This window comes from Cupressus sempervirens, chromosome 2 (assembly GCF_028749045.1).
Source record: "Cupressus sempervirens isolate cs-2001-9-10 chromosome 2, ASM2874904v1, whole genome shotgun sequence".
Lineage (NCBI taxonomy): Eukaryota > Viridiplantae > Streptophyta > Pinopsida > Cupressales > Cupressaceae > Cupressus > Cupressus sempervirens.
Window position 1 is genome coordinate 148,527,860 of NC_143119.1, and position 24,217 is coordinate 148,552,076.

A 24,217-nucleotide genomic window follows, 5' to 3' on the forward strand; every position below is an offset into this window, starting at 1 on the left:
AAATGACCAATCAAACATGAATCTGACCTTGTCACCTGTCTGTGACTAATGCCGGACAAGATGTGTCAACTGGTAGTCCATCTCTAAAATCTAGGGATGCTCCTAAAAAGTAGGAGACAGCCCCAATCAACCAAAATGGAGTCCCAATGACTCCCCTGCTGTGTGCACCTCTGAGAGAACTGTCACTGAACTGGGAGTTCCTCCTAAAAAATAGGAGATGCACTCTAAGTCTCCAAAACGTTTGTCGAGGTCTCCAAATGCCTCCTAGACCACTCCTAGTCAATCCCTACAAATTAGGAATCCCTCCTAAATTGTAGGAAACTGTTGTCTACTGCTCCAAACTACTTGGGAAGCTCATGCATGACTCTCAAAGTCCCTGGGTTGGTTCCCTCTACGCTCTACGGGCCTATGGGAACCAGATAATAGACCAACCCTGCTAGAAATGTTGTCACTAAGGAAGGGCAGAAATTGGGGACATGACACTCTCCATCTCAGGGTCTCCCGTCGTGGACTAGTCCTGCTACATCTTCGTGATCTCCACATTTGGCCATCCTCTCTCTTCAAAACAAACTCTAAACGCAGCTGGACATCCCAACCTCATGAAAGATATAACTCCCTCCAGCTCTTTCACTACTGACTCCAATGCCTGAGTTTTAGCCGAAGCTAACACTTGGCGAGCGCGAGATGCTAGAGCTGCAACATCATCAAGAAAAACTGCCTCTGTCATCACTATCTCCTACACTACTGGGTGTTCCTGCTATGCATCCATAGCCCTCTCCACAACCTCTGCCATATGCTCAACAGCACTATGCGGTACTTCCTCCCTCTGTGCTTGCCCGAACTCCTGCACTGAGTTCTCCGAAATTGCTTCATGTGTGGGTGTCGGCAAGTACATCACTCGAGGTGCGGGGGTTCGATAGAACTTTGTACTCAGGAAAGCACTTAGCCTTTGGTAACGGCTCTCTCTATCTCACTGTGGGGATGCCAATAGGGTCGTATCTACTGTGACCACCGCATCAAAACCTACTACATCTAATCTGACACCTGATGCCCCCAACTCCTCGCCTGTCGCTACCTCTACACCCATGTCTTTGTGTCTATCTCTGTATCAAGTACCAAAATCTCATCTCCTAAATCTAGTAGAGTCTCACAAGTCGGCTCCATCGGTACCTCCGGAGCTGTCATCTCCGTTGGTGTCGAATGTGACTCCACTACAGCTTTTGTCTGTATGGTGGGTTGCGTCGTAGCTAAAACTGGTGTCATCACCACTAGCTACCTGAGCTATCCAAACCCTAGGATACCATGTATGCCTACAAGAATCAAGTGTGTTGTGGTCGAAAGCACAAGCCGCGGAAATCTCAAAGGTGTAGCCGTGATCACCTCAACCTCTTCGTCGTTTTCTGCTTCGCCCTCAAACCCATTCTCCTTTGAAGATGTCTCCTCTCAGCCACTATCTGTGTTTCCACCATCCGTCATTAGTCGCTTTTGTCCTACAGTTTTGGTGCCAAGAGTATCCAAATGCCTCCACTGCATAATTGGTGGTTCGCCAAGCACGAGTGGTCCCGATTTTGCCTCCAGTGCATCATTCAGAATCATCCGCATCGTCGCCTCCAAGAACAGACCACTAGCGTAATGTGGCATATAGAATGTTTTATGTTGCAAAGTGAGAAACTCTGACATCCGTTCGGCCAATAATGCTGCCCAATCATAAACCCTGCAATGCAAAATCCCGATCATCATGGCTACCTAGGGAAAAGAGATATCCGAAGCGCGGCTCAAACTTGTTTGGCGGCTTTTCACTATATCCATCAAACAACGCCAATGACCCTCCTAAATATTAGATTTCTTTAACCCTTTGCCTTTGGATGTGTCAAAAAGAGCCTCCTGTTCCGCCTACGACAAGTCTCCACACACAAGCTGTATCAACTTCAATTTCACTTCACAGTTCATCTTTTTTCGCTTGCTGTCTATTTTTCTCCCACCCTGAGCATGACCAAGTATGCCAAATACCCGTGTAAAATCAGCCGGTCTGAATGATACTACCAAATTATGATCAAGATACTCAAATGCATTGGTTTGAGAGAACCTGTCATATGTTTCGATCATAATGCGCAAAAACCCTTCGTAGTCTCTAATGCAAAATACTAGCATTTGCACTACCACCTGAGGTTTCCTGATACTAGCCTTCACCTAATGGTTATCTGGATTCTCCTACCACCACTTTCGGCACTCTGCACCATTTAACCCTTCGAATGTGATACCTTGTATTGTAAGAATGTCTCCCTGGCAACGGCACCAAATGTTTACCGTACAAGGTAAAAATCTTAACACATGTATAACACGATATAACATAGAACAAATACTTTATTCATGTATGCACTTGTTGATTACCATCCGAATACAATGACTACAATAATTACAACTATCATTCCAAAGTCCATCTCGGACGTGTACATATACCTTTCCGAAGGGGTGACTCAAACGTCACGCGCCCATTCGGATACTACTCTACTTGTTGGCTACACTATACATTTTATCGACAACAACATGGAACAAAGATAAGCGATCTTAGATTGTGGTTGAAGACATGTTCATGATGCTATGTTAGTATTAGCAGATACTAAAGATTATTCTGTAGAGATCCTTGAAGTTTAATGTGTGATATGTTCACAGGCAGCCGACTCTTGTAATGGGATTTATTTTGGAATTTGTTAAGTGTATTGTAGCATGTAGAACTTAATTGTACTATCTTATTGAGGTCATATATTACTCTTTGTATATTAGAAAAGCCCTCACACGCCGACTCAATTGGTTTTTAAGACAAGGTATAAAGGAAAGATTGTTTCCTTGGATTGTAGTGTGGTTTTTGTGATTGTGTAATTGATGTTCGGATGCCAAGGATGCAAACTTGATCAAAGCAAAGTGGAGGATGATGTTGTGATTGATTTGAGAACTTCAAAGGAATTGTATTGGCAAAGAGGTTCTATTGGTCAGTTCACTACTTGGATATGTTATCCTAAAGATTTGTTTTGTGTAACAATGTTGAAGCAATTTGGACAGTGAGTTCAATTGTCTTCTTTGTGCTCCTAATAGGATTAGACATGGATCCAAAGTCTCCTAACAAGGACTAAATGTACTAATTGTATTGAAATTGGCTCCTAGAAAGGTCACATCCTTTTACAAGGAACTTTTATATTAGTACATCATATTTGGGTTTCATCCCCACCGAGATTTCCCACAGTTCAAGGGTTTCCCTAGTTAACAATCATTGTGTAATTGTGTACGTTCTATCTCTTGGCATTGCTCATATTATTGGTTACTGAAGTTGGATTTGGTGATTTTATGTTTGATTAAGCACACAACTGATTCACAACAACTTACCCCCCCCCCCCCCCCCCCACCGTTGTATTGGTGGACTTTATTTTCTAACACTAGTAACTTTTATAACTACAGTATGTTGTGAGATAATATTACGCACAGCCAAGGATACATATCAATTCATTAAATCAATAACATCAAGGTCAATTTGTATGATCAATGTTGCACATAGATGTAAAACATATCAATATCATGGAATTGGTTCAATTAACAGCATTATTCATTGTTTAATAATTATTAGATGTCCTTGTGTGTGTGTGTGTGTGTGTGTGTGTGTGTGTGTGTGTGTGTGTGATCTAATAATTATTAATCAGTGATAATAATAATGTTTATCTAGTAAACATAATCATTTCAAAACTGGTAACAATAATTCATCTCTTTGATGAAACTAATCTGACCAAAGCTAAAATATTAACACATATTAGCATCCATGGACACTTCTTGGGCTTTGTGTTTCCACACCCTAAATAGATCTCAGCATGGTTGCAAAATTTTAGCACTTGTAATTTCTATTTTCACATATTTGGAAAATTCTACAAAATCTACTGTCTCTGCAATAGATTCTACAACTGTTGAAACGAGTTTAAGTGCACAGTAGGTATGCAAGCAAATTCTTGGAATTCTGCAGTATTTTCTTCGCACACAAAAGTGGATTTTTTGAGTTTTTCCTTTTGTGTTTTTAAAATCCTACTGTCATATTTGCTTCCTTCCAACAGTGCATCATCTACTTGCATTTTACTTTGTTGAATAATTTATAGGATGAAACAAGACTGCAATTCCTATTACATTTTTCCTTTCTTATGGTATTTGATGCTTATGAGATATGATAGAATGCTCTCATAGAATTCCTAACTTTGATTGCGAATGAGTCCTAATCATGATTCCAGCAAAATACCCTTCTTACTAATCAGTTTGTAGGTGCCATGGAAGAGTGGTAAAATGATAGGAACTAGAGTATCTAAAAGGCATTCCTCGTACAAATCATAAAACTAATTCAACAGTAGACAAATAAATAATAAGATATATAAAGGCTTGACACACACTAGAAAATCAACTACCACAATTCTTTTTTGAAAATAAATATTTGACAACTGGCTGTTTCTTAAAATCACCAAAGTAAGATTACCTCCACAAGTGAAATGTTTATTAAAATTATTGCACTAAGTTCATATAGATTGCCACACCAGACATAGAAAACTTAAATGCACAATTGATTTCATATACAACAAATTACATTTTAAAACTTTTCTTTTGTGCAGAATCAAAATAGACAAAATACACCGATAATCTGTGACATTTCAACAAGCATAAACGATTAAATTTGTGTCAATATCAAACTGCTAGAAATTGCATTGAATGGATGCCAAAACATTGGAATGAAATTTTAAACCCAAATATAACTATAAGGAATGTACAAGGGAGAAGCTTCACTAACTATCATTCCTATTTGGTTTTAAATAATCATTTGACAGTTTCAATTTAGAGTAACAACTCTCCACACTAAGATTATTTTTAAAATAACTTAGATAAGCTCCTAGCAAACCTTCTGGAATCATTTGAAAGTTCTGAGAACATGTTCGTGGCCTTCAACTTTCGAGTTGGAAAAACTAAGGGACCAAACATTCTACTCCGTTTACGTGCAGAAGCTAGCCATTTTGCAAGCCTAAAATCTGGTGCTCCAGATACTTTCCCAAATAAAAGCAGAACCTACATGGATGTAGTACAGATTCAGATCAAAAGCTGCCCAATATACTTGTCAAATTGAACCAGATTTATCATCAATATGACTGACACAGAATATATACATTGCTAATTATCCTGGGTCAGACAAACAACTACAAGCAGTTTCTGACAAAATAATTCATCTTGTGAACTGCTAGTGAAAAGTAGGTAATGCCCAAAGCTAACCCTTGCACACAAAGGAACCTTTCAGTCTAACATATCTTCAAAATCAGTGCATCTATGGTTGCCTGTTCTTATAGACACAATTCTATCGAATTAAATATTAAAAGAAAATAGTAAAATGCAATGAGCTTGAATAGTAAAAAGATGGAGGCTTCCGGAGCAGAAAACAGGGCTCAAATTCTCTGTAGAAATAATAAAAAGTTCAAGTTGGGTGATAAAACTCACTGTTTGCAGCATATCGCAATGACACCAGGTGCAGACAACAATGAATTTGATAGAAGAGATGTCCCTCAGTCATGCTAACTAAGTCGAAGGTTATCCCAATAGCAAAATTACCAGATCAAAAGTCATAAAAATGATAACAGTGAAAACTCCAAATAAACTGACCCATCTGCTAAACTATTAGGAAATTAGGCTAAAAGAATACCAGTCAGAATCAATCTCGCAGATTTTCCAGGCATGAAGACTTGTATGAGTGAATTTAGGAAAAGTTTAATGAAGTATGCAACACCTCCAAGGCTGCGAGTAATAAGTTAAATGAATTGCTTAGCTCACAAAGAAACACGTTTCATAGGGAGGCTTACGCTCCAACTTGTAACCCACATAGATCCATGAAACGTGATAAATTTTCATAACCCATGGAGAATCTTCCCCTTATATGTGGCTACTGTCCATAAAATTTTGTAGTAGCTGTTGAAGAGTATGCTGATGAAGGCATTTTGTAGCGATGTATATGTGGTCGCTATCCTGAAAGTTTTGTGGTAGCTCTTGACAAGCAGGCAGATGAAGGCATGCAACAGCATTTTAAGAATTTTATGTGAAAGAGGAAGCATTCCGATAATTGTTTTGGTAAAAGAAATCAGTAGACCATAATTCAGCCAGTATTCCAAAAACATTTGCCAAGTCAAAAATCTAATTCCTGATAGCATTTCCCATCAAAAGCCTCCTAAAATTTACTCAGCATCAACTTGTGAGAATTAGATATACCTGATTGATCTAAATCACTCTCAATGAACATAATGGCAGTTGCAAGATCCACCATACTATTCATGTAATCCAGTGACAGCTTATTGACACTTATATAGTGTAAATTTTTATATGTTTTTTAAATCACTTAGCACTTTCCCTGCATCATATTTGTCTGTGGCTTTCTTAACCACCTGACTTCATATAATGAGTAGATGCACAAGCATCACCCACTCTGAACTCAAACCATCATCCTCACAACTAAACCATGGCCTGCTAGATTAGAAGTGGTGCTGTCATAGAAAAAATTGGCTCAATATGACTTGCCTAGAGCACAAGTAACTAATACAGGACAGTTTAGGTGATTAACTCCCAGATAAAATCCATAAAATAGCCTTGATCTTAGTTAAAACATATAATATATATTCTACTCATAAATCAAGAAAAGATGAGGAAATAAACTTGACCATCCTAGCTCTCCAAGCTTCTGTGGTCCTATGGCAAGGTGAAGCAATTGCAGAAATCATGATCAAAGGCTTAATCCCCATTGGACATGCTCTACATAATAAATATACTTACGGAAATAACTGTATAATTATTTTTTTGCACAAAGTTTTGTATTGCACGCGCTGATTCGTCATCTGGAAGAAGACTAAAAAGGTATGTTAGTATTAATGTTGCTGAAACCTGATAATGTTAATGGATCAGAAACATCATTCCCTACACATCACTTTTATTCTCCTCCTAGAGTTAGTGGGAACATCATGTCTTTGTTGCTCTACATATTAAAACAGCCATGTTTCTAGAAGGATATAGGTTCACATTGATGGATGTCTATCTATAGTAAAGTGACCCCCACTCCTCCAATGCATCATTGATTTGGTTGATGATGCATGGGTCCATGAGAAAGAAATTTTCTCAAGATAATATTCTACTGGATATTTTACCCAAACTTTCTCACATGCGATTTTCAGAATATAGTAGATAATTTTATCCAAATGAAAACCAGCATATGCTCATTAAATTACTCAATTTAAAACAACTTCAGATTTGCTATTATATTCTAATAACCAGCAATACAATAACGTGACCAGATATCCAATCTTAATACAGGGAAAACAGTCAGATTGGAAACTAAGAAAGAACTTTGTAAGCTCAGCATGAACTTGATGAAGGAGCATCTTGAGTGTGAGGGCAATCGTTGACCACCCAAAATTATTTCTGATTTGTCTTTCAATAAGGGCTATTTCAATGTAGAGTTACTATTTTTGGAGGCTTACTACTTTGGTAAGTTGGTTGTTTGAGCTCAGAATGTTTTGATTTCATTCCTGGAGGTTCATTTTAGACATATCAGCCTACCAATAAAATTTCATTGCAAGATCAAGTCTATTTGTAAAATTATTGAAAAATTTTGGTATTGACAGCAGGGTATAAAAACTTCAACTCAATTTTGAAGGCTTTAGAGGCTCTGAAAAGAGGTCAAACCTCGACTAACTAGAGATTGCACTAACAAGGCATTGTGAGCAATTCATGCCATTTTCAAAATGGGGTTATAATAGTCAACCGGAGCAACTAGTAATGAGTTATGGGCTTCATAATCATGCCACCTGAAATGGGTGAAATTTAAATTCCTTCAAAGTTTCTTTTGAATTTTGAAAGTTGTGGTGCCTACTCTAATGTAATTATATATGAAAAATAATAATAATTTAGGGTCGATCGGCCTCAAGGTCTAGGGTTAAATTTCTAAAACCTTTTTGGGTGGTGGAAAATTGCCTATATAAAGAAGGCTCGTAGAGTTGTCTAGGACAATTATGGGATGTTGGTAGTGGCTCTAACTCACAAAATATTGTAAGAAAAATGCCTCGGTCACTTCGTATATTTTACTTCTCAAATTTATAATTCTATACTTTTGGAGATAATAAGAAGCCAATTTTTGGATCTTGCAATTTGTTGTTGTTTCACTATTTATGTTATGTGTTTGTGTTATTAGGGGGAGTACCCTTCATCAGAATTCCATCTCAAATCCATTGCAATAAAGAATCGGGTTTGTGTCCAATCCACCAGAAATGGCCTGAAGATTTTCGTCCTCAGGTCTGAGTACAAAGCTATAAGCTCTCTCAATGTTTTGTAATACCCCCGTCATAAAATAGTTTACTAATCAAATCTTTGTTTTGGGTTGATTGATTTAAAATATCTTGGACCCATTTTAGTTTTGTTTTCGTAGGTAAGTGTAGTTGTCGGCTATCTTTGTACACCCTCGGAAAGTCTTCCTGACAAGTATTTAAGCACGGCTCTTAGGTAGTCGTAGGTATGCATTTTGAGATTATTTTCTTTGTACTACGAATTCCTATTGGGGTTCTTTGTTGTTCGCCATTTTGGAAGTGAAAGACCTTCCATATTTGGTTTTGTTCAATTTCGATGGGATTCAACCCTCACACTATTCTGTCGCCTGCAACACTTCGCTCATATCTGGCAAGCTGGAGCACCATCATATTGCGAATATTCATTGTGTTTAATTTGATCTACTCTCTCATCTTGTGTAATTCCATTTACTATTTATCTGCATTAAATCTCATTGTTTGTTCATACTATCTTTTGGTTTGCAATCACTCTCCGTACATCACCTGTACGGACTCTTGCCATCCATTTCTAGCCACTACTATACATCGTACGGCATCATCTTCGTCCCTCTCCGTCCACACCCCACGTCACCATCACAACACGACAACTTCCATACACCTTCGTCAACCTTCCCAAATCACTACCGTACGGCTAGCATTACTAACTGCACAACATCTCCTATCACCCTCCGTACACTCTCCAGCACTACCGTACAGCCCTCATCCTTGACCATACGGCCTTCCGCTACTCCGCCATACAGCCTCTGCAATTCCTCTTCCCTCCATCGTACTGTCTCAGCCTTGTTACCGTACGCCATTCTCACTTCCATACAGCCACAATATAGATACCATATGGCTAGCCCAGTTGCAATGTACAACCCATCTACACCAATATTATTGTTATGTGCAATCATCCCCAACATCATACTTTATCTGTACCACACCCTCCAACTACTCGACATGAACGAAATTGGAATTCAGTGAAATCTTGTCTTTAGCAACAATGGAACATTACAGTGGTATCAGAGCTTCGATCCTACCAACCTGTGGACAATGAATAAGAGTTTATAGTTGGAAGAGGAGAAGTACCCATTCCGTTGATAGAATGGTTGCTGAACTAAAACCCACAGCTGCCGAACTCGTGGCACTACTAAGAGAACTTACGAGGAATCACGAACAAATCAATGATACTCAGCGACTCATAGAAAAGACTCAAGAAGTTGGCAAACAATAAAATATTTGGAGAACAAAATGGTCACAACGCAAACTCAGTGTCAGGTTAAGCAAACCCTCATCCAACATGCTCTCGACCTTCCATGCTGCCTTTTCCCCCACATATGGAAGCATCATCCGAAGGGAAGCAACCGACCTTTGAAGAAATGCAAAAACAGTTGAGAGAAAATTGCAAGAATGTGAATTTTGAGAAAGATATATCCTACAAAGATTATGCAGATCTGAGAATGAGATACTTGGGAGGTGGAAACAGATGATATTTTAATGATATCTCGGGAGGAAGTTGAGTAAAGTAAATTTATCACCATTTGACAAATCTAGATTCATATTTGCACAAGCATGGGTAATGAAGGCAGATACTTCCAGCTTAATCCCATGCCAAAAGAAGAAGCAATTAAATTTGCGGCCTTACACTTGAAGGGAGTTGCGCATGAATGGTGGCATCATGGCACCATCACACTGGGGCATGATCAAATAAATACCTATGCATAATTCACTGAGAGGTTGATAGATTGATTTGACGGTAAAGATCCAGAACTCAATTTCAAAGATTTGGCACAACTGAGGCAAATTGGACTGACTGACCAATACATTGCAAAATTTTTAAAACTCTCTATTTTGGTCACGGACATTTCTAAAAGAAGACAAATAGTACTCTTCATGGACGAACTGACAAAACCACTAAAGGGTTGGGTAAAAGGGTTCAATCCTATCACCTTGTTGAAGGCTATTAAAAAGGCAAGGACTATGGCATCATCAACAGCTCGTCATCCTCACGAAGTTACTCACATTCCAAACTGCCAAGGTTTCTGAGGGACAAAGATAACCAACCTTCACCAAGAAAGTTGTATGTGGACAAAGCTACCAGACAAGAGCTCCGAAGGAAGAAACTATGTTTTAACTGCAAAGGAGCATAAGAACCTGGGCACAAATGCCTCGAAAAAGGAAAGATCCACTACATTGAGGTCGTGTCCAATGATGAGGACAAACAAGAAGAAATACCCTGCGAAGACAACCAACACCACAACGACACCAACATGGCTAGTTTTAACCGTACAGAAAGAATTGCAGCATTGGTACAGCGTGGAGGAACTATCGTCCTAGCCAATAGCCTGAGGTGCACATTCTTTCGTGGATGGGGAACCCTTCAAGGACAAAGGGTTATGGTGATGCTCGGTAGCGGAGCCACTCCGAACTTCACAAACTCATCCCTAGTGAAGCGAAGAGGTCTACCTACAAAGATGCACGTAGGATTCCAAGTCAAGATTGTCGAAAGGACTCGTCTGCCCTACACACACCTTGTTCCTCAGCTAAGTATCACAATGGCAAATAACACGGTGACCAAGGATTTCTTCATAGTGGACCTTAATGACATGGAGGTTATTCTAGGCATACAGTGGATGAAGACACTTAATAAATACACTCAAAGCTTCAAACAGATGGACTTCACTTTTGTTGTTGATGGAAAGATGGTTGTTATCCACAAAATGGAAAATGAGGGTCTGAAGGAAGTTTCTGCACATCGGATGAAGGCAATTTTTCGGCATGATGACATTGCTTGGGCTGCACATTGTTTTGTTTCGACAAAACCTATAAAAGAGCAACGTACAGTTCCCCGGGATGATGATCTCCAAAATATTTTGAGCAATTGTGATAAAGTTTTTATAGACATTCTCCTGACATATCGCCTCATCGAGGGTTTGAACATACTATCAAGTTGGAAGCAAGAGTCAAGCCGGTCATAACCACACCCTATCGCCATCCCAAGAAATTCAAAGATGACATCGAAAAGACGATTCAAGAACTGCTAAAGAAAGGATGGATCCGTCCCAACTCTAGCCCTTTCGCATCATCAATGGTATTGGTCAAAAAGGACAGGTTGATGCGCATGTGTGTGGACTACCGTGCATTGAATAAAAAAATAAAGAATAGATATCCCATTCCAAGGATAAATGAGTTGTTGGATGAATTGCATGGTGCAGTCTATTTTTTGAAAATAGATCTCTATTCCGGATACCATCAAATCTGCATGAGGGAGCAAGACATGGAATAGACAACCTTTCGTTGCCACTACGGGCATTATGAGTTCCTGCTCATGCCATTCGGATTAACAAATGCACCTGCTACGTTCCAATCATGCATGAATCGCATCTTCAACAAACAATTGTGTAAGTAATTGCTAGTATTTTTCGATGATATTATTTATAGCAAGACATGAGAAGAGCACCTAAAGCATATGGATGAAGTCCTAAGGATCATGAAGGATTGGCCTTTGTTCGCCAAGCATTCCAAGTGTGAATTCAGTATGACAGAAATATTATACCTGGGACATGTTGTTAGTAAATATGGAGTTCAACTTCATCAGGAGAAGATTCAGGCTATCCTTGATTGGCCTCCCCCAAAATCACTCACGGAGTTGCGAGGATTTTTTGGATTGTGCAATTATTACCAGAGGTTTGTAAAAGTGTTCTCTCAACTCAGTGCACCATTAACAGATTTGACAAGAAAGGGATCGTTCTAGTGGAATGACAAGGCACAACTCACTTTTGATAAGTTAAAGGAAGTAATGAGCACTTGTCTCATGCTTGCTTTACCTGATTTCACTCGACTGTTTATTATGGAGTGTGATGCATCCGAAGAAGGCATTGGCGCAATACTGATGCAAGATAGACACCCCATGGCCTATAAGAGTAGGAAGCTTACACAAACTGAACGCTTATATTCCATATATGACAAAGAGATGTTGGCCATCGTACATGCACTAACCAAGTTCCAGCAATATCTAGTGGGTGCCAAGTTTATTATTCATACGGATCACAATAGTTTGAGATATCTTCTAGAGTGACGGGACTTGAATGAGAGGCAACAAAAATGGGTAAGCAAGGTTCAGGCTTTTGATTTTGACATTGTGAAAGGAAAGAATAATGTGGTTGCAGATGCTTTGACAAGGAAACCCGCCATCTGCTTACTAACCCAGATTTCAACTGACTGGAAAGCAAATTTGTTGGTAGAATATTTTAAAAACACATTTGTTTGTGAGCTAATGGATGGCAATACCCAAGATGATCGATACAAAGTGGTGGCTGACATCATTTACTATAAGAATCAAATATTTTTAGTGCCAAAATCCAAATTGAAGCAAAAAATCTTGACGGAGGTACACAAATCACCATTGGCCGGACACCCAAGCTTCCTCAAAACTTACAAACGTCTCTGGGAGAGGTTTTCATGGAAAGGTCTTAAAGGAGATGTACTGTAGTATGTAAAAGTTTGCGATCTGTCAGTAGAATAAATTCGAACATACTCTACCCGCCAAGTTACTGCAACCTTTGCCAATTCCAAAACAGAAGTGGGAAAGTATCTCGATGGATTTCATAACTAGACTTCCCAAGGTGAACAGAAAGGATTGTATCTTCGTAGTGGTTGACAGACTGACAAAGTATGCACATCTCTTCCCCATCTCCTTAGATTTTCAGGCTGCACAGATTGCCGATCTGTATTTTAGAAAAGCCTTTCATCTGTACGGGTTACCCCAAAACATTGTTAGTGATGGGGATGGGCAATTTATCAATATCCTCTAGATAGAATTGTTTCCATTAGCAAGGACAGAATTGGTACCAAGTACTAGTTACCACCCTCAGACAGATGGACAAACAGAGATTGTGAACAAGTGGCTCGAAGGTTACCTTCAACACTGCATTTTGGCACAACAATGGGTGTGGGTCAAATGGATACACCTAGGCGAATATTGTTACAATACCACATACCACATGTCCATCAGGATGACACCATTCAAAGCACTATATGGGTACGAACCCCTTTCCTTCATCGACACAATTCTCGGTGATAGTTGCGCACCAAGGGCGAGGGACTAGCTTCATGAGGGTCAAGACATTCTAAGATACCTGAAGGAAAACTTACAACAGGCACAAAATCGACAAAAGATGTGTGCCGACAGACATTGAATGGAGAGGAGTTTCGAAGTGGGAGACTTGGTCTATCTCAAGCTCCAGCCATACCATCAATCCTCATTGAAGGAAAAGGGAAAAATTGAAGCCACAATTTTATGGCCCTTATTGGGTAGTTCGCCGAATCGATGAAGTCGCCTATGCGCTGGAACTTCTAAAGGGGAGTTGTATTCACAACGTTTTTCATGTTTCTTGCCTAAAGAAAGCCGTGGGACAAAACATCACAGTAGCTTCAGACCTTCCTCCACTCAATGAAGAAGGAAAGCTCATATTGGAACCAACCAAGATTATTGAAGTACGTGAGAAGACCCTACCAAAACCGAACGATGAAGGAATATTTGATACGCTAGAAACACTTGTTGGATGACGCAACTTGGGAAGGCGAGCACATTCTATAGCATCCAGCATTACGTTTTCTTGAGGACAAGCAAAATTTGGGAAGGGAGGACTGTAATATTCCCGTCATAAAATAGTTTATTAATCAAATCTTTGTTTTGGGTCGACTGATTTAAAATATTTCAGACCCATTTTAGATTTGTTTCTGTAGGTAAGTGTAGTTGTCAGCTATCTTTTTACAGCTTCAGAAAGTCTTCCCGACAAGTATTTAAGCACAGCCTGTAAGTAGTCGTAGGTACGCATTTTGGGATTATTTTCTTTGTACTACTAAGTCTTGTTGGGGTTCTCTATTGTTCACCATTTTGGAAGTGAAAGACCTTCCCTATTTGGATTTGTTCGGTTTCGGTGGGATTCAACCCTCACCCTATTCCGTCGCCTATAATACTTCGCTCATATCTGGCAAGCCAGAGCACCATCATATTGCAAATATTTATTGTGTTTAATTTGATCTACTCTCTCTTCTTGTGTAACTCCATTTACTGTTTATCTGCATTAAATCTCGTTGTTTGTTCACATTATCTTTTGATTTGCAATGACTCTCTGTACATCACTTGTACGAACTCCTGCCATCCATTTCTAGCCACTACCGTACACTATACGGCATCATCTTCGCCCCTCTGTGTCCACACTCCACGTCGCCATCACAACTCAACAACTTCCATACACCTCCTTCAACCTTCCCAAATCACTACCGTACGGCTACCATTACTGACTGCACGACATCTCTTGTCACCCTCCCTACACTCTCCAGCACTATCATACAACCCTCATCCTTGAACATATGGCCTTCCCCCACTCCACCATACAGCCTTGATATTGTACAGCCTCTACAATTCCTTACATCCACCATACTGTCTTAGCCTTGTTACCGTACACCATTCTCACTTCTGTGTGGCCACAACATAGACATCGTACGACCAACCCAGTTGCAATATACGGTCCAACTACACCAATATTATTGTTGTGTGCAGTCATCCCCGACGTCATACTCTATCTGTACCACACCCTCCAGCTACTCGACAAGAACGAAATTGAATTCAGTGAAATCTTACCTTCAATGGGAACAGAACATTACATGTTTCTCCAAGAGAAACTCAAAAAGCAAGCCCAAAATAACAAACCAAACATTCTCCAAATGAACTCCTTTTAAGGACCCAACCTGACTCTTCAATTTCCCCATTCCTATACTTGTCTTCTTGTCAATCCGTCTCTTCTTAATCCCTTTTTAGAATACTAATTGACTATAACAATTCTTCTTTAAGTCCTTAAATCAATTTTAGTATATATTTGGGTTGGCCAATTAATTCTCTAATGTCCTAGAAAAGGGAACATTACAATCCTTCCTCCTTAAGATTGTTTTCCCTTAAGCAATCATGAGTCCATAAACCGATACCAAGATCCCACATCCATCTACTAGCATCGTTATGGCCATATTGGTAACTCTAAAGTCAAGACATGTCATGTTGTGGTACTAAAAATAAGAATGCAACCCATCTATCACTATGATCCCATGTCATCCTAAACGATATTGTTTCATCTACCTGTTGCACTACTCTAAACCCAACTGTTCCTTGCCTCAAACAGTTAGGTAACCCAACACAACCCACAAAAAACGAGACACTCATCTTGTCAACACTTGGATCCCATACCATCCTGTCAATACAATCCTGGAAGTCGTAATGGTGGTCCATCCATCCACTATCATCTTGTATCATCCAATTGCACAAGTATAGCACTTTGTCAATGCTAACAATACCTCCAATTTGCATAAAAACCAAACCAACTTATTAGATCTCCAATGCCACTACCATAACCTGGGTCAGGAACAAGAATATCAATAATGTTGTCATTATCTCACTGTACATGAAGGTTAAACATCTCATATGGAATATACCGCAACCTGTGTTGTATCCACTCATCTAATTGTAACACACTAACCCCTGTAGGTCAACCCAGATCTGAAAACGTATTAATAGGCCATGCAGGGCAGCCACTAATAATCACAGCATGGATGAAGAAAAAATCACCAACAAATAAATTAATGACTGCCATATCATACCAACTCGATGTCAAAAGTCTAGTTGGACTGTAAAAGGCTTCAATATGCTTGAAGACACCTCCATTTCTAATTGACCACAAGAATTATCAACCAAATTGATATCTCCATCAATGAAATGATCATTATCACACATAGATTTGGAATTAGTATCACTCAATTCATCTTTATCCACATAATAATGTGAAGCTGTATAACTACTGATATGAAAATCAGAATTCGCGTAGTTGACTTTTCACTGGTCTTTTAAGCTCTTCTTTAGCATAATGTGTCTCGCATGGATAAGGTGAAGTGTTAATATTACTTTCACCCTCATTATCACCAAGGGCATGAATGCCTTCTACCATTTGTATGATTTTCTTGGCTTTTTTTCATAGAAATCTAATTTTCAGCTTAATATAAGAGTAGTGTGTCATACTCAATTGAAGACAAAGCTCATCTACCTCGTTTTCTTTGTCGTTCACATGTTTGAAGGCCACATCCCTGTCTTGGAACAGCTCCAAGTAATCTGATTTCATCATTTCCAATTCCCTTTTTAGAGTGTGAAGACAAGCACTCTTTCATGCATTGTCCCTTTCCTTTTTTCAATACTTTGGACTTCCCACAAAGTTTCTTCAATGTTTTTATGAGTATTAACAAAATGCACTAAGGCTGCAATGAGTATGACTATATCATCCTATACTTTCAGCCTTTCCTCTAAATTATACCCTCCAAGATCGACAACTGAACATAGAATTTTTTATTGGTCCTTCATCTTGAATTCTAGACTAGGCATCCCCTTGGTTGGTAGAATTGTCAGTTTCAACAGCATCATTTTCAAAATTGTGCTGCATCTCAAAATGCATCGTCTCATCGACTATGACATTATGGTTTTCAAATAGTATATTCTTATAAAAAGGCTTGTCAATGACTACTTCCCATTTGCCAAGTAAGATACTAGTATAATCCTTACCATCATCCATAACTGGTTCGCTATCATGGGTTCCATCATGTTGACGCTGGATTATGGAGTTTTCAACTTCCTCAATTGTTAATTTGCACTTCTTGAGCTGACTGATCATTCTTGTTGACCTTACAAATGTGACCAAGTGTGTTGGCAAGTGAAGCAAAGTTGTTCTTTCCTCATTTGATTCTTGCTCAATTTTGGTGTTCCTACATCCTATATACCCATAGAAATTAGCTCATAGTCTGTCATGCAATCCTGAAATCTTGTTATTTTATGTTCAATCAAATCCTCAAAGAGCATAGGTGAGATTGTATGATCACCTCTCCAAATAGCTAGCAATTCTGATTGTAATTGCTTACATATGTCATCCTCCTCCTCTAATATTAATGACATAATTGTTTTAATGCAAGATTTAACAATGTCCAGGTGATGTTTCCTAAATACTCTTAAAAAAATATTGAAACAATTGTTGAATCATCTCTTCACAACCAAGTTCCAGCACGGAAATGAAAAATCTAGTTTTTGCCACGAGTTCTAAAATTCTTCTTACCAAAAGTAGTATCCTTGTTATCTTGCAGCTCACATAGGCTGTCCAAAATCAGTTGTAACACCCATTTTAATATGTTGTCAATATAAGGTGCAACTGGTGTCGTAATTCTTATAATTTCGCTGAGACATCTAGCAATCAATAGTCTCACATCCTCACGCTGGTGCTCTATTAAACCATATTGCACTAAGGCAACCATGGAAGGTTATAAAGCCCAATTTAATAGCCTCCAATTAGACTGATCCACTTTTGAAAAAAGAAAACCACAATAGTCCCTAATCAAACTCTTCCAATTTTGAAACAATAACATCATGATAGTCCCTAGACTCCAATTGTGATCCGGCTATATAGAGTCCACTCCCTATTTTCTTTTATTTCTGCGGGTCCCTGAGTTGTTCACCATTAAAAGCCTCATTGAATTCTATGGAGAATAACCTTGTGTTTCAGATTCTTTTTTGTACTCACTTTATTCTTGCTTCCACCAAAACCTAGCACCAACATTGTACTATTCTATCCTTTTATTTTATGGGAAATTTTATCAAAAAGTTTGTATGTATGTTGATTGGACGTTCCAAATTAGACAGAAATGCTAAGAAGTAATTGAAATGTCCAATCTAAAATATATGAATGTAGCACTCAAAATTATGCAATTAGTTTGGGAGTTCAATATGAAGTAAACAACAACAAGAAGTTCACACTCCTTCATTACTCTAATCCCTCAAGTCGCAGCATGATGATCAATCCTTTCGCTAAACAAACCCAAAGCGTATGTTTGATAGCTTCACATCCTTTTTTGGCTGCAAGAAGACAATGATCAGAAGTGTTGAACTGCTATGAAGATTTCTTTCAGACCTGAAGACACTAAACTCCTAAAGAGTTACATTCTTCAGAGTCTCAACCAAAAACTACAATTTTACAGATATTCTTATGATTCATGCAAATTTCTAATAGTCCCTGCAGAATCTATTCCAAGACCAGTTCATTTACTGTAATGTAGCTTGTAGTTTTATAATTTTCTTAAGCACGCTTGAGCTGGAGTAGTACTGGGATGGGTGACATCCTGGGAAGTCTTGGTGCTTCACCTCTATGAGCATCACCTAAATCTAATGAGTGTTAAGTGTTTCATTCAGTCTCATGAGAGATGGGTTTTGTGAACCACTACTCATGAAACACGGGTCAATGAGTTTGACTCAAAAAACTACACAGCAAAATTCTAAGGGCAATATCACTAATTTGACTTGTTGTGGAAATATCTTCTACTTATCAATTGGTGAGCTTGAGGGGCTTTCTAATGAATGGTTCATATGGCACAACAATTGGTGAAGGTTTTGCAAATGGGGTTGCAAGCAGAGCAAGTTTAACTCTAGAGGAAACTCTGTACTTAAGCGCACTCGAGCTGGAGTAGTATTGGGATGGGTGACCTCCCGGGAAGTCCTAGTGCTTCACCTTTGTGAGAATCACCTATATCCAATGGGTGTTAAGTGTTCCATTCATTCTCATGAGAGATAGATTTTGTGAAACACTACACATGAAACATGGATCAATGAGTTTGACTCACAAAACTACACAGTTGAATCCTGATAGCAACATCACAGGGGTATATCCTGCCAACTATGACTCAACTCATTATCAGCAGTATGATACCTGTAGCATAACAACTTGTCTCTGATAGTCCTTGTATTCTGAACATGTTGTCCAATGCAAAAGATAATCCTTGAACATGACTTAAATAGTGAAGATAAAGAGAACTGCAACAGGGCATCTGTGTTAAGTGGATGTAGCGGTCATGATTAACAATTGGCATAATACTTGGTTGATTTATAGTTACATTTTTTATGGAATCATTTTAACTTGTTAAGTGATAGGTAGCTCTGCAAACCGACCTACCAAGGTTGGTTGATGGCATAGATACCGCATTAAGGATGAATATGAGCTGTCTATGCTTTATGTCAAAAAATCTAATGGCTCGAAATTTTGAGATAAATCTGAGGGCGGCAAACTAAATTAGATAATAAGATTTTAATTTTTTCTATTGGTACTTTGTTATGCTAAAGCCCTAGCCCTGATATCTTACAGTGTGGGGCATCACCATGCACCTAATCCTTGGATAGAGGATTAATCAACACAAATGCTTCTTCAGATTTGCAAATCTTATTAGATGGGAATATCATAAACCAAATATACATCGAAAGGTTGTAACAGCAGAGTAGACAACAATCGATGCTGTGGTCTTTATGGCAAGAGGTCTTGATTTAGGAATTTAAATTGTACGATTGTATAACTGAATGATAATATGAATTATCTACCTGTTTGTTTATGCTACATGATATTTGCATTTATAATGTGAAACTTTTGAGTGCACCACTTGGCTTCTGCATTTAGTCAAGATGGGACACACATACATTTAGTTCTGAGAATTAATGAATGCCGATGTCCTGTGGAAAAGAGGTTTATGCTTTGTTCTTGGTCCAAGAACTTAGTCACAGATCAGGAGTCATTAGCCCGAAACTCCCTTGATAAGGAGCCCCTGTGTCTCAAGCCTAAGCTAGCTTTGTAAAGGTATAATGAGGAATAATCTTGATAACCTAAATCAAATATGGGTGAAAAGAGATGAATCTCAGAGGGACCCTTTTAGGTTCAAATTTAAGGATTGTAAATGATGTAAAGGAAGACAAAAGTTTAGAAAGGGGTAACATCACTTAACAATTCTTAAATAAAATTCAGGGTTGAGTTGGAAACTTGGAATGTAAAATGTGCACTGTGTAGTACCTGTATAAGGCTGGGGACCCATGGAGAGGGGCTATTTTAAAAAATAGAGCGGATGGCAGTTGAGATTTTCTTGGAGTATTTAGAGGTGAGCAGTCCCATTAGTTTTTTTTAAAAAATAGAGCAGATGGCAGTTGAGATTTTCTTGGAGTATTTAGAGGTGAGCAGTCCCATTAGTTTTTTAGTTTGTTTCAGCTTAAAAATTGTAGCTCCTAAATTTAAGTAAGCTAGTGGTCCCATGAAGTTTAGAGTGAAAATCAGCTTAAGGTTTAAATTTAAGCTTGTCATTATTTTATTGCTGCCATAATTAATCTTTCAAAATAATAAACAGATTGTTTAAGTGTGGCAAAAAAATTCTCTAAGCTGCTGGGGCTATTTCCAATGCCACCCCATTTTCACCTGCTCAAATTGAAAGGGCTGAAAATTCAGAGTTCTATCTCATGAGATCACCCACTCCACCAAAATAGAGCCCAAGCCCTCTCATGGGACTCCTGCCTAGGGTGGAAACATTGCTGATGTTGCTTGAGGAAGCAGCCACAAGAAGGTGAAGATGATCGACAACATTGGCAATGATGACACTTTTCATAATCAGACAACCTGGGACTAGGCAGGTTGGTTTGTTTTTTGTTTAATCAGAAGTACTCGAGAATTTAATGGAGCGATCTAGAGCTTAGTTATTTAAAGAAAAAATCCTCCTATAATCTTGAGTGATGTCCAGCAGACCCTCATCCACACCACAAATTGGGTTCATGACCTTAACTACCTAAAATGACAGCTGAGGTCAAACGAGTTAACCCCGAGATCAGTGTAGATTGTTTTCACCCCAGTTAGATTTTATACTGGATTCTCCGCCAGTTATGTATGTATAATAAAAAAGTACTAGTGAAAAAATGATGACCGCGCAGTCTAACAGTAAAGTGATATATTAAGGAGAGACGGACATTTTGAAAAAAAATAGTTTAAATTTAAAACAAATAACTCAAAGGTTACAGTGCAAAAACAAAGCGCTAAATTAAGGAGACATTTTTTGAAAAGAAAACGAAAACAAAAATGTTCGAAAACAAATCCGCACTCCCTGTACCGTCTCTGGTAGAGCACGTACCATGATAAAACGTGACTTTAAATTAAACATTCACCTGGATTCTCTAAAAGAATTTTAAAAACATGAAATATTCAGAGCTTTAAATGAAGAAAATGCAAATATCATCATTCCGATAAACCAGATTGTCTCTAACTTTATCGGGACCACGCGATATGTAGCAACGTGACTGTTTTTCTCTATTTACAAGAAAAAACTAAAAAATCAGTCTCTCTTTTATTTTATCGAGACCAAGCGACATGTAGGAATGCGAGTATTTTAATCTATTTACAAGACAAATAACTGATTATTTTTGGAACAATTCCTAAATTGCATTGGCTACAAATCTCTCTCCGCTCTAAATCTCACGAAACAAGTTCCGATCCAACGTCTCACTGCAGTTATAATCGAATGAAGTAAAAATTCAAGTTTAAATTCTTACTGTAGAAGCAACTGCTGGCGGAAGAGAAACCCCCGCCTCTAAGCTCGCTTCTTCCAGCGCAGCCTTCAACTCCTTGTCCTCTTCACTCTCCTACAAAAAAGCAACAGCATTGATTTCAATTCATCATAGGCCGGATAGCAAAGTTAGCATCAAATAGAGCGATGTAAAGCAAAATTTGGGCGGTCCTTGGAGAAAATGAAAATAAAAGAAGAAATTTAATAATGTCCACGAGATCAGACAGCATCTGACGAGGAACATTGTTAGCATCAAATACAGAAATGTAAAGTAAGATTTGAACGATTTTATAGACACGTTGAGTAAAATTTGGATAATTCTTTGGAAGATGAAAAAGAAAATGAAAGCAAAGGATATATTTAAATAACATCTACGAGCTATAACAGTCAAAGACTACAATACCTGGTGAGAGGCAAATGCAGCCAGATTTAGCATCAATATAAGCAATGTAAAGTAAGATTTGAACGATTTTAGACATGTTGAGTAGATTTCGAATAATTCTTTGTAAAAATGAAAAGTAAATTTTGAATAATTCTTTGGAGAAACGAAAAAGGAGATGAAAGAAAATGAAATTAAAGATTTTAACACATTTACGAGATCAGAATACCTGGTGAGAGGCAAATGTAGCCAGATCGCGGAGAAGGCTTGCTGTAATGTCGAGCGGGGGGCTGCGGGGGTCCACGGGCGAAGGAGAGGAGGAGGAGGAAAGGGAGAGTACATGTTTTAGCTTTTGCTTTTCAGCTTTAGTGGAGTGATCCGTTGCCATACGGCCGTATTAATCCAAATCTTAATCTCCCGCCTATTTGGATTAGTTACTCCGTGGTAGGACTACGAGAGCCCAACGAACGCTTCTCTTTCCCATTCTCTCTGCAATTATTTGTTGGCGTTTAGTCAGCTGCCGACTCTTCTTCTTCTCCGCTTTCCTCTTGCTTTTTGCTTCGCCACGCTGGACTTTTGCTTTCCCTCTGCTCCAGATATGCTCTGCCACGTAGATTTGTCATTCGAAAAGGACCTTAACTAGAGAGGAGGGAATATTTTATAAACATGGCTTTCGGTGGCCCCACACTCTTTAAATTTGGACACTTCTTTTTCAGTGAGAAAAATGTGTTTTGTTTGTGTTTTTTAAGAATGAAAGAAACTTAAGTTGGGCTAGGGATGAGCAATTATGTTTGAATTATTTAATTAATATTTTATTTTCTTTCTCTCCTTTTTTTGGGGGGGATTTATGATCGGAAAAAAAAATTAAAAATTGTCAAAATTAGATAATCATTTAGGATTTGTGGATGTGCAAAGTTAGTTATAATGGCTTCTAGTATACTTATCCTAGTGATGGAGAATTTACGCTCTTGAAAGATAGGTCACAAGATTAAATCACACAAGGGTTAAAGGTACTTATGCCTCTCTTGTAGCACATTTAGGTATAGCTTGTAAGAGTATCAATAGTTCCCTATAATGTAAAGCATTTGTAGACCCAAAAAATAATAGATTAGTATCATGGACTAAGGAGGAGGAGGAGGAGGTGAAGAGGAAGGGGTGAGGAGGGGGAGAGGCAAAGGAGAAGGAGAAAATGGGGGAGCAAGGGTTGGAGATGTTAGATAACTGAGAGGGGGGTGAATCAGTTATCCTTGGGTTCCTTTAACAATTCTCAATACTTTTCACAATTTAAATGATCAACAAATTCACTTGTTATACAGATTAAACTATTCATCAACCCACTACAATAAATAACAATTTTCACATACAAACATGAAATAACATGTAGAACATTCATGCACACATTAACACCAATATTTTTAATGCGGACACCCAATATTGGTAAAAATCACCAAGGACTTGTCACCCCAAAATAATGTACACCTCTAAAGTGAGCTCGGTTAAGAGCCAACCCTACTAAAGGTTGCATACACATTTGCTAGATGGGACCCTATTAGGGGATTTTAACCAAAGACCATATATACCTTATCATCCTTCAATTAGTGGCCTACCTGAAGGACTTTGAACATTTACTGAAATGTCACCTTACAAAGGATTTACAAATAAGATTGTTAAATCCACTCACTTAAGATATTTTTAGCTACAATGCATAGAACATAGCACTAAAATAATCTTATAAATATGCAACTACATTTGCTTGTTCAGATCTCCATTTATACGATACATAAAATCTTTCCCATAGTGACTGGTCAACACACTAACTCCATCTATTCTCTTCCGTTCACATTTCAAATTTGCTCAATATGCCCTTTTGTAATTTTTTGGCTATCAACTCATTCAACAACTTTACTAACACCTTTAACCTTCTTGTTCAATCCTTGTATGGACATTATTTTGTTGCTAAATCAGAGTCATTATGGTTTTCATGAATTTCTATCATCCACACGATCAATTACCAACTCAGATA

The 24,217-nt window shown here is 38.4% G+C and overlaps 1 protein-coding gene across 4 annotated transcripts in view; it reads right to left on the reverse strand.

Moving 5' to 3' along the window:
• LOC149571478 (dual specificity protein phosphatase family protein) overlaps nt 1–22,764 on the reverse strand; it is a 110,181-nt gene extending 87,417 nt beyond the window's left edge. Inside the window, exons 1-3 of one of the 4 annotated variants that reach the window (XM_089812993.1) lie at nt 22,424–22,764; nt 21,802–21,891; nt 4,922–5,085 (exon numbers count right to left, since the gene is read on the reverse strand). In XM_089812993.1, the coding sequence (XP_089669119.1) occupies nt 4,922–5,085; nt 21,802–21,891; nt 22,424–22,582 (413 nt within the window). In that variant the 5' untranslated portion in view covers nt 22,583–22,764. Of the gene's footprint in view, nt 1–4,921; nt 5,086–21,801; nt 21,892–22,218; nt 22,263–22,423 lie in introns of those variants that run through there. The other 3 variants (XM_089812995.1, XM_089812996.1, XM_089812994.1) reach the window with 3 other exon arrangements.
• Nucleotides 22,765–24,217: the final 1,453 nt, after the last annotated feature.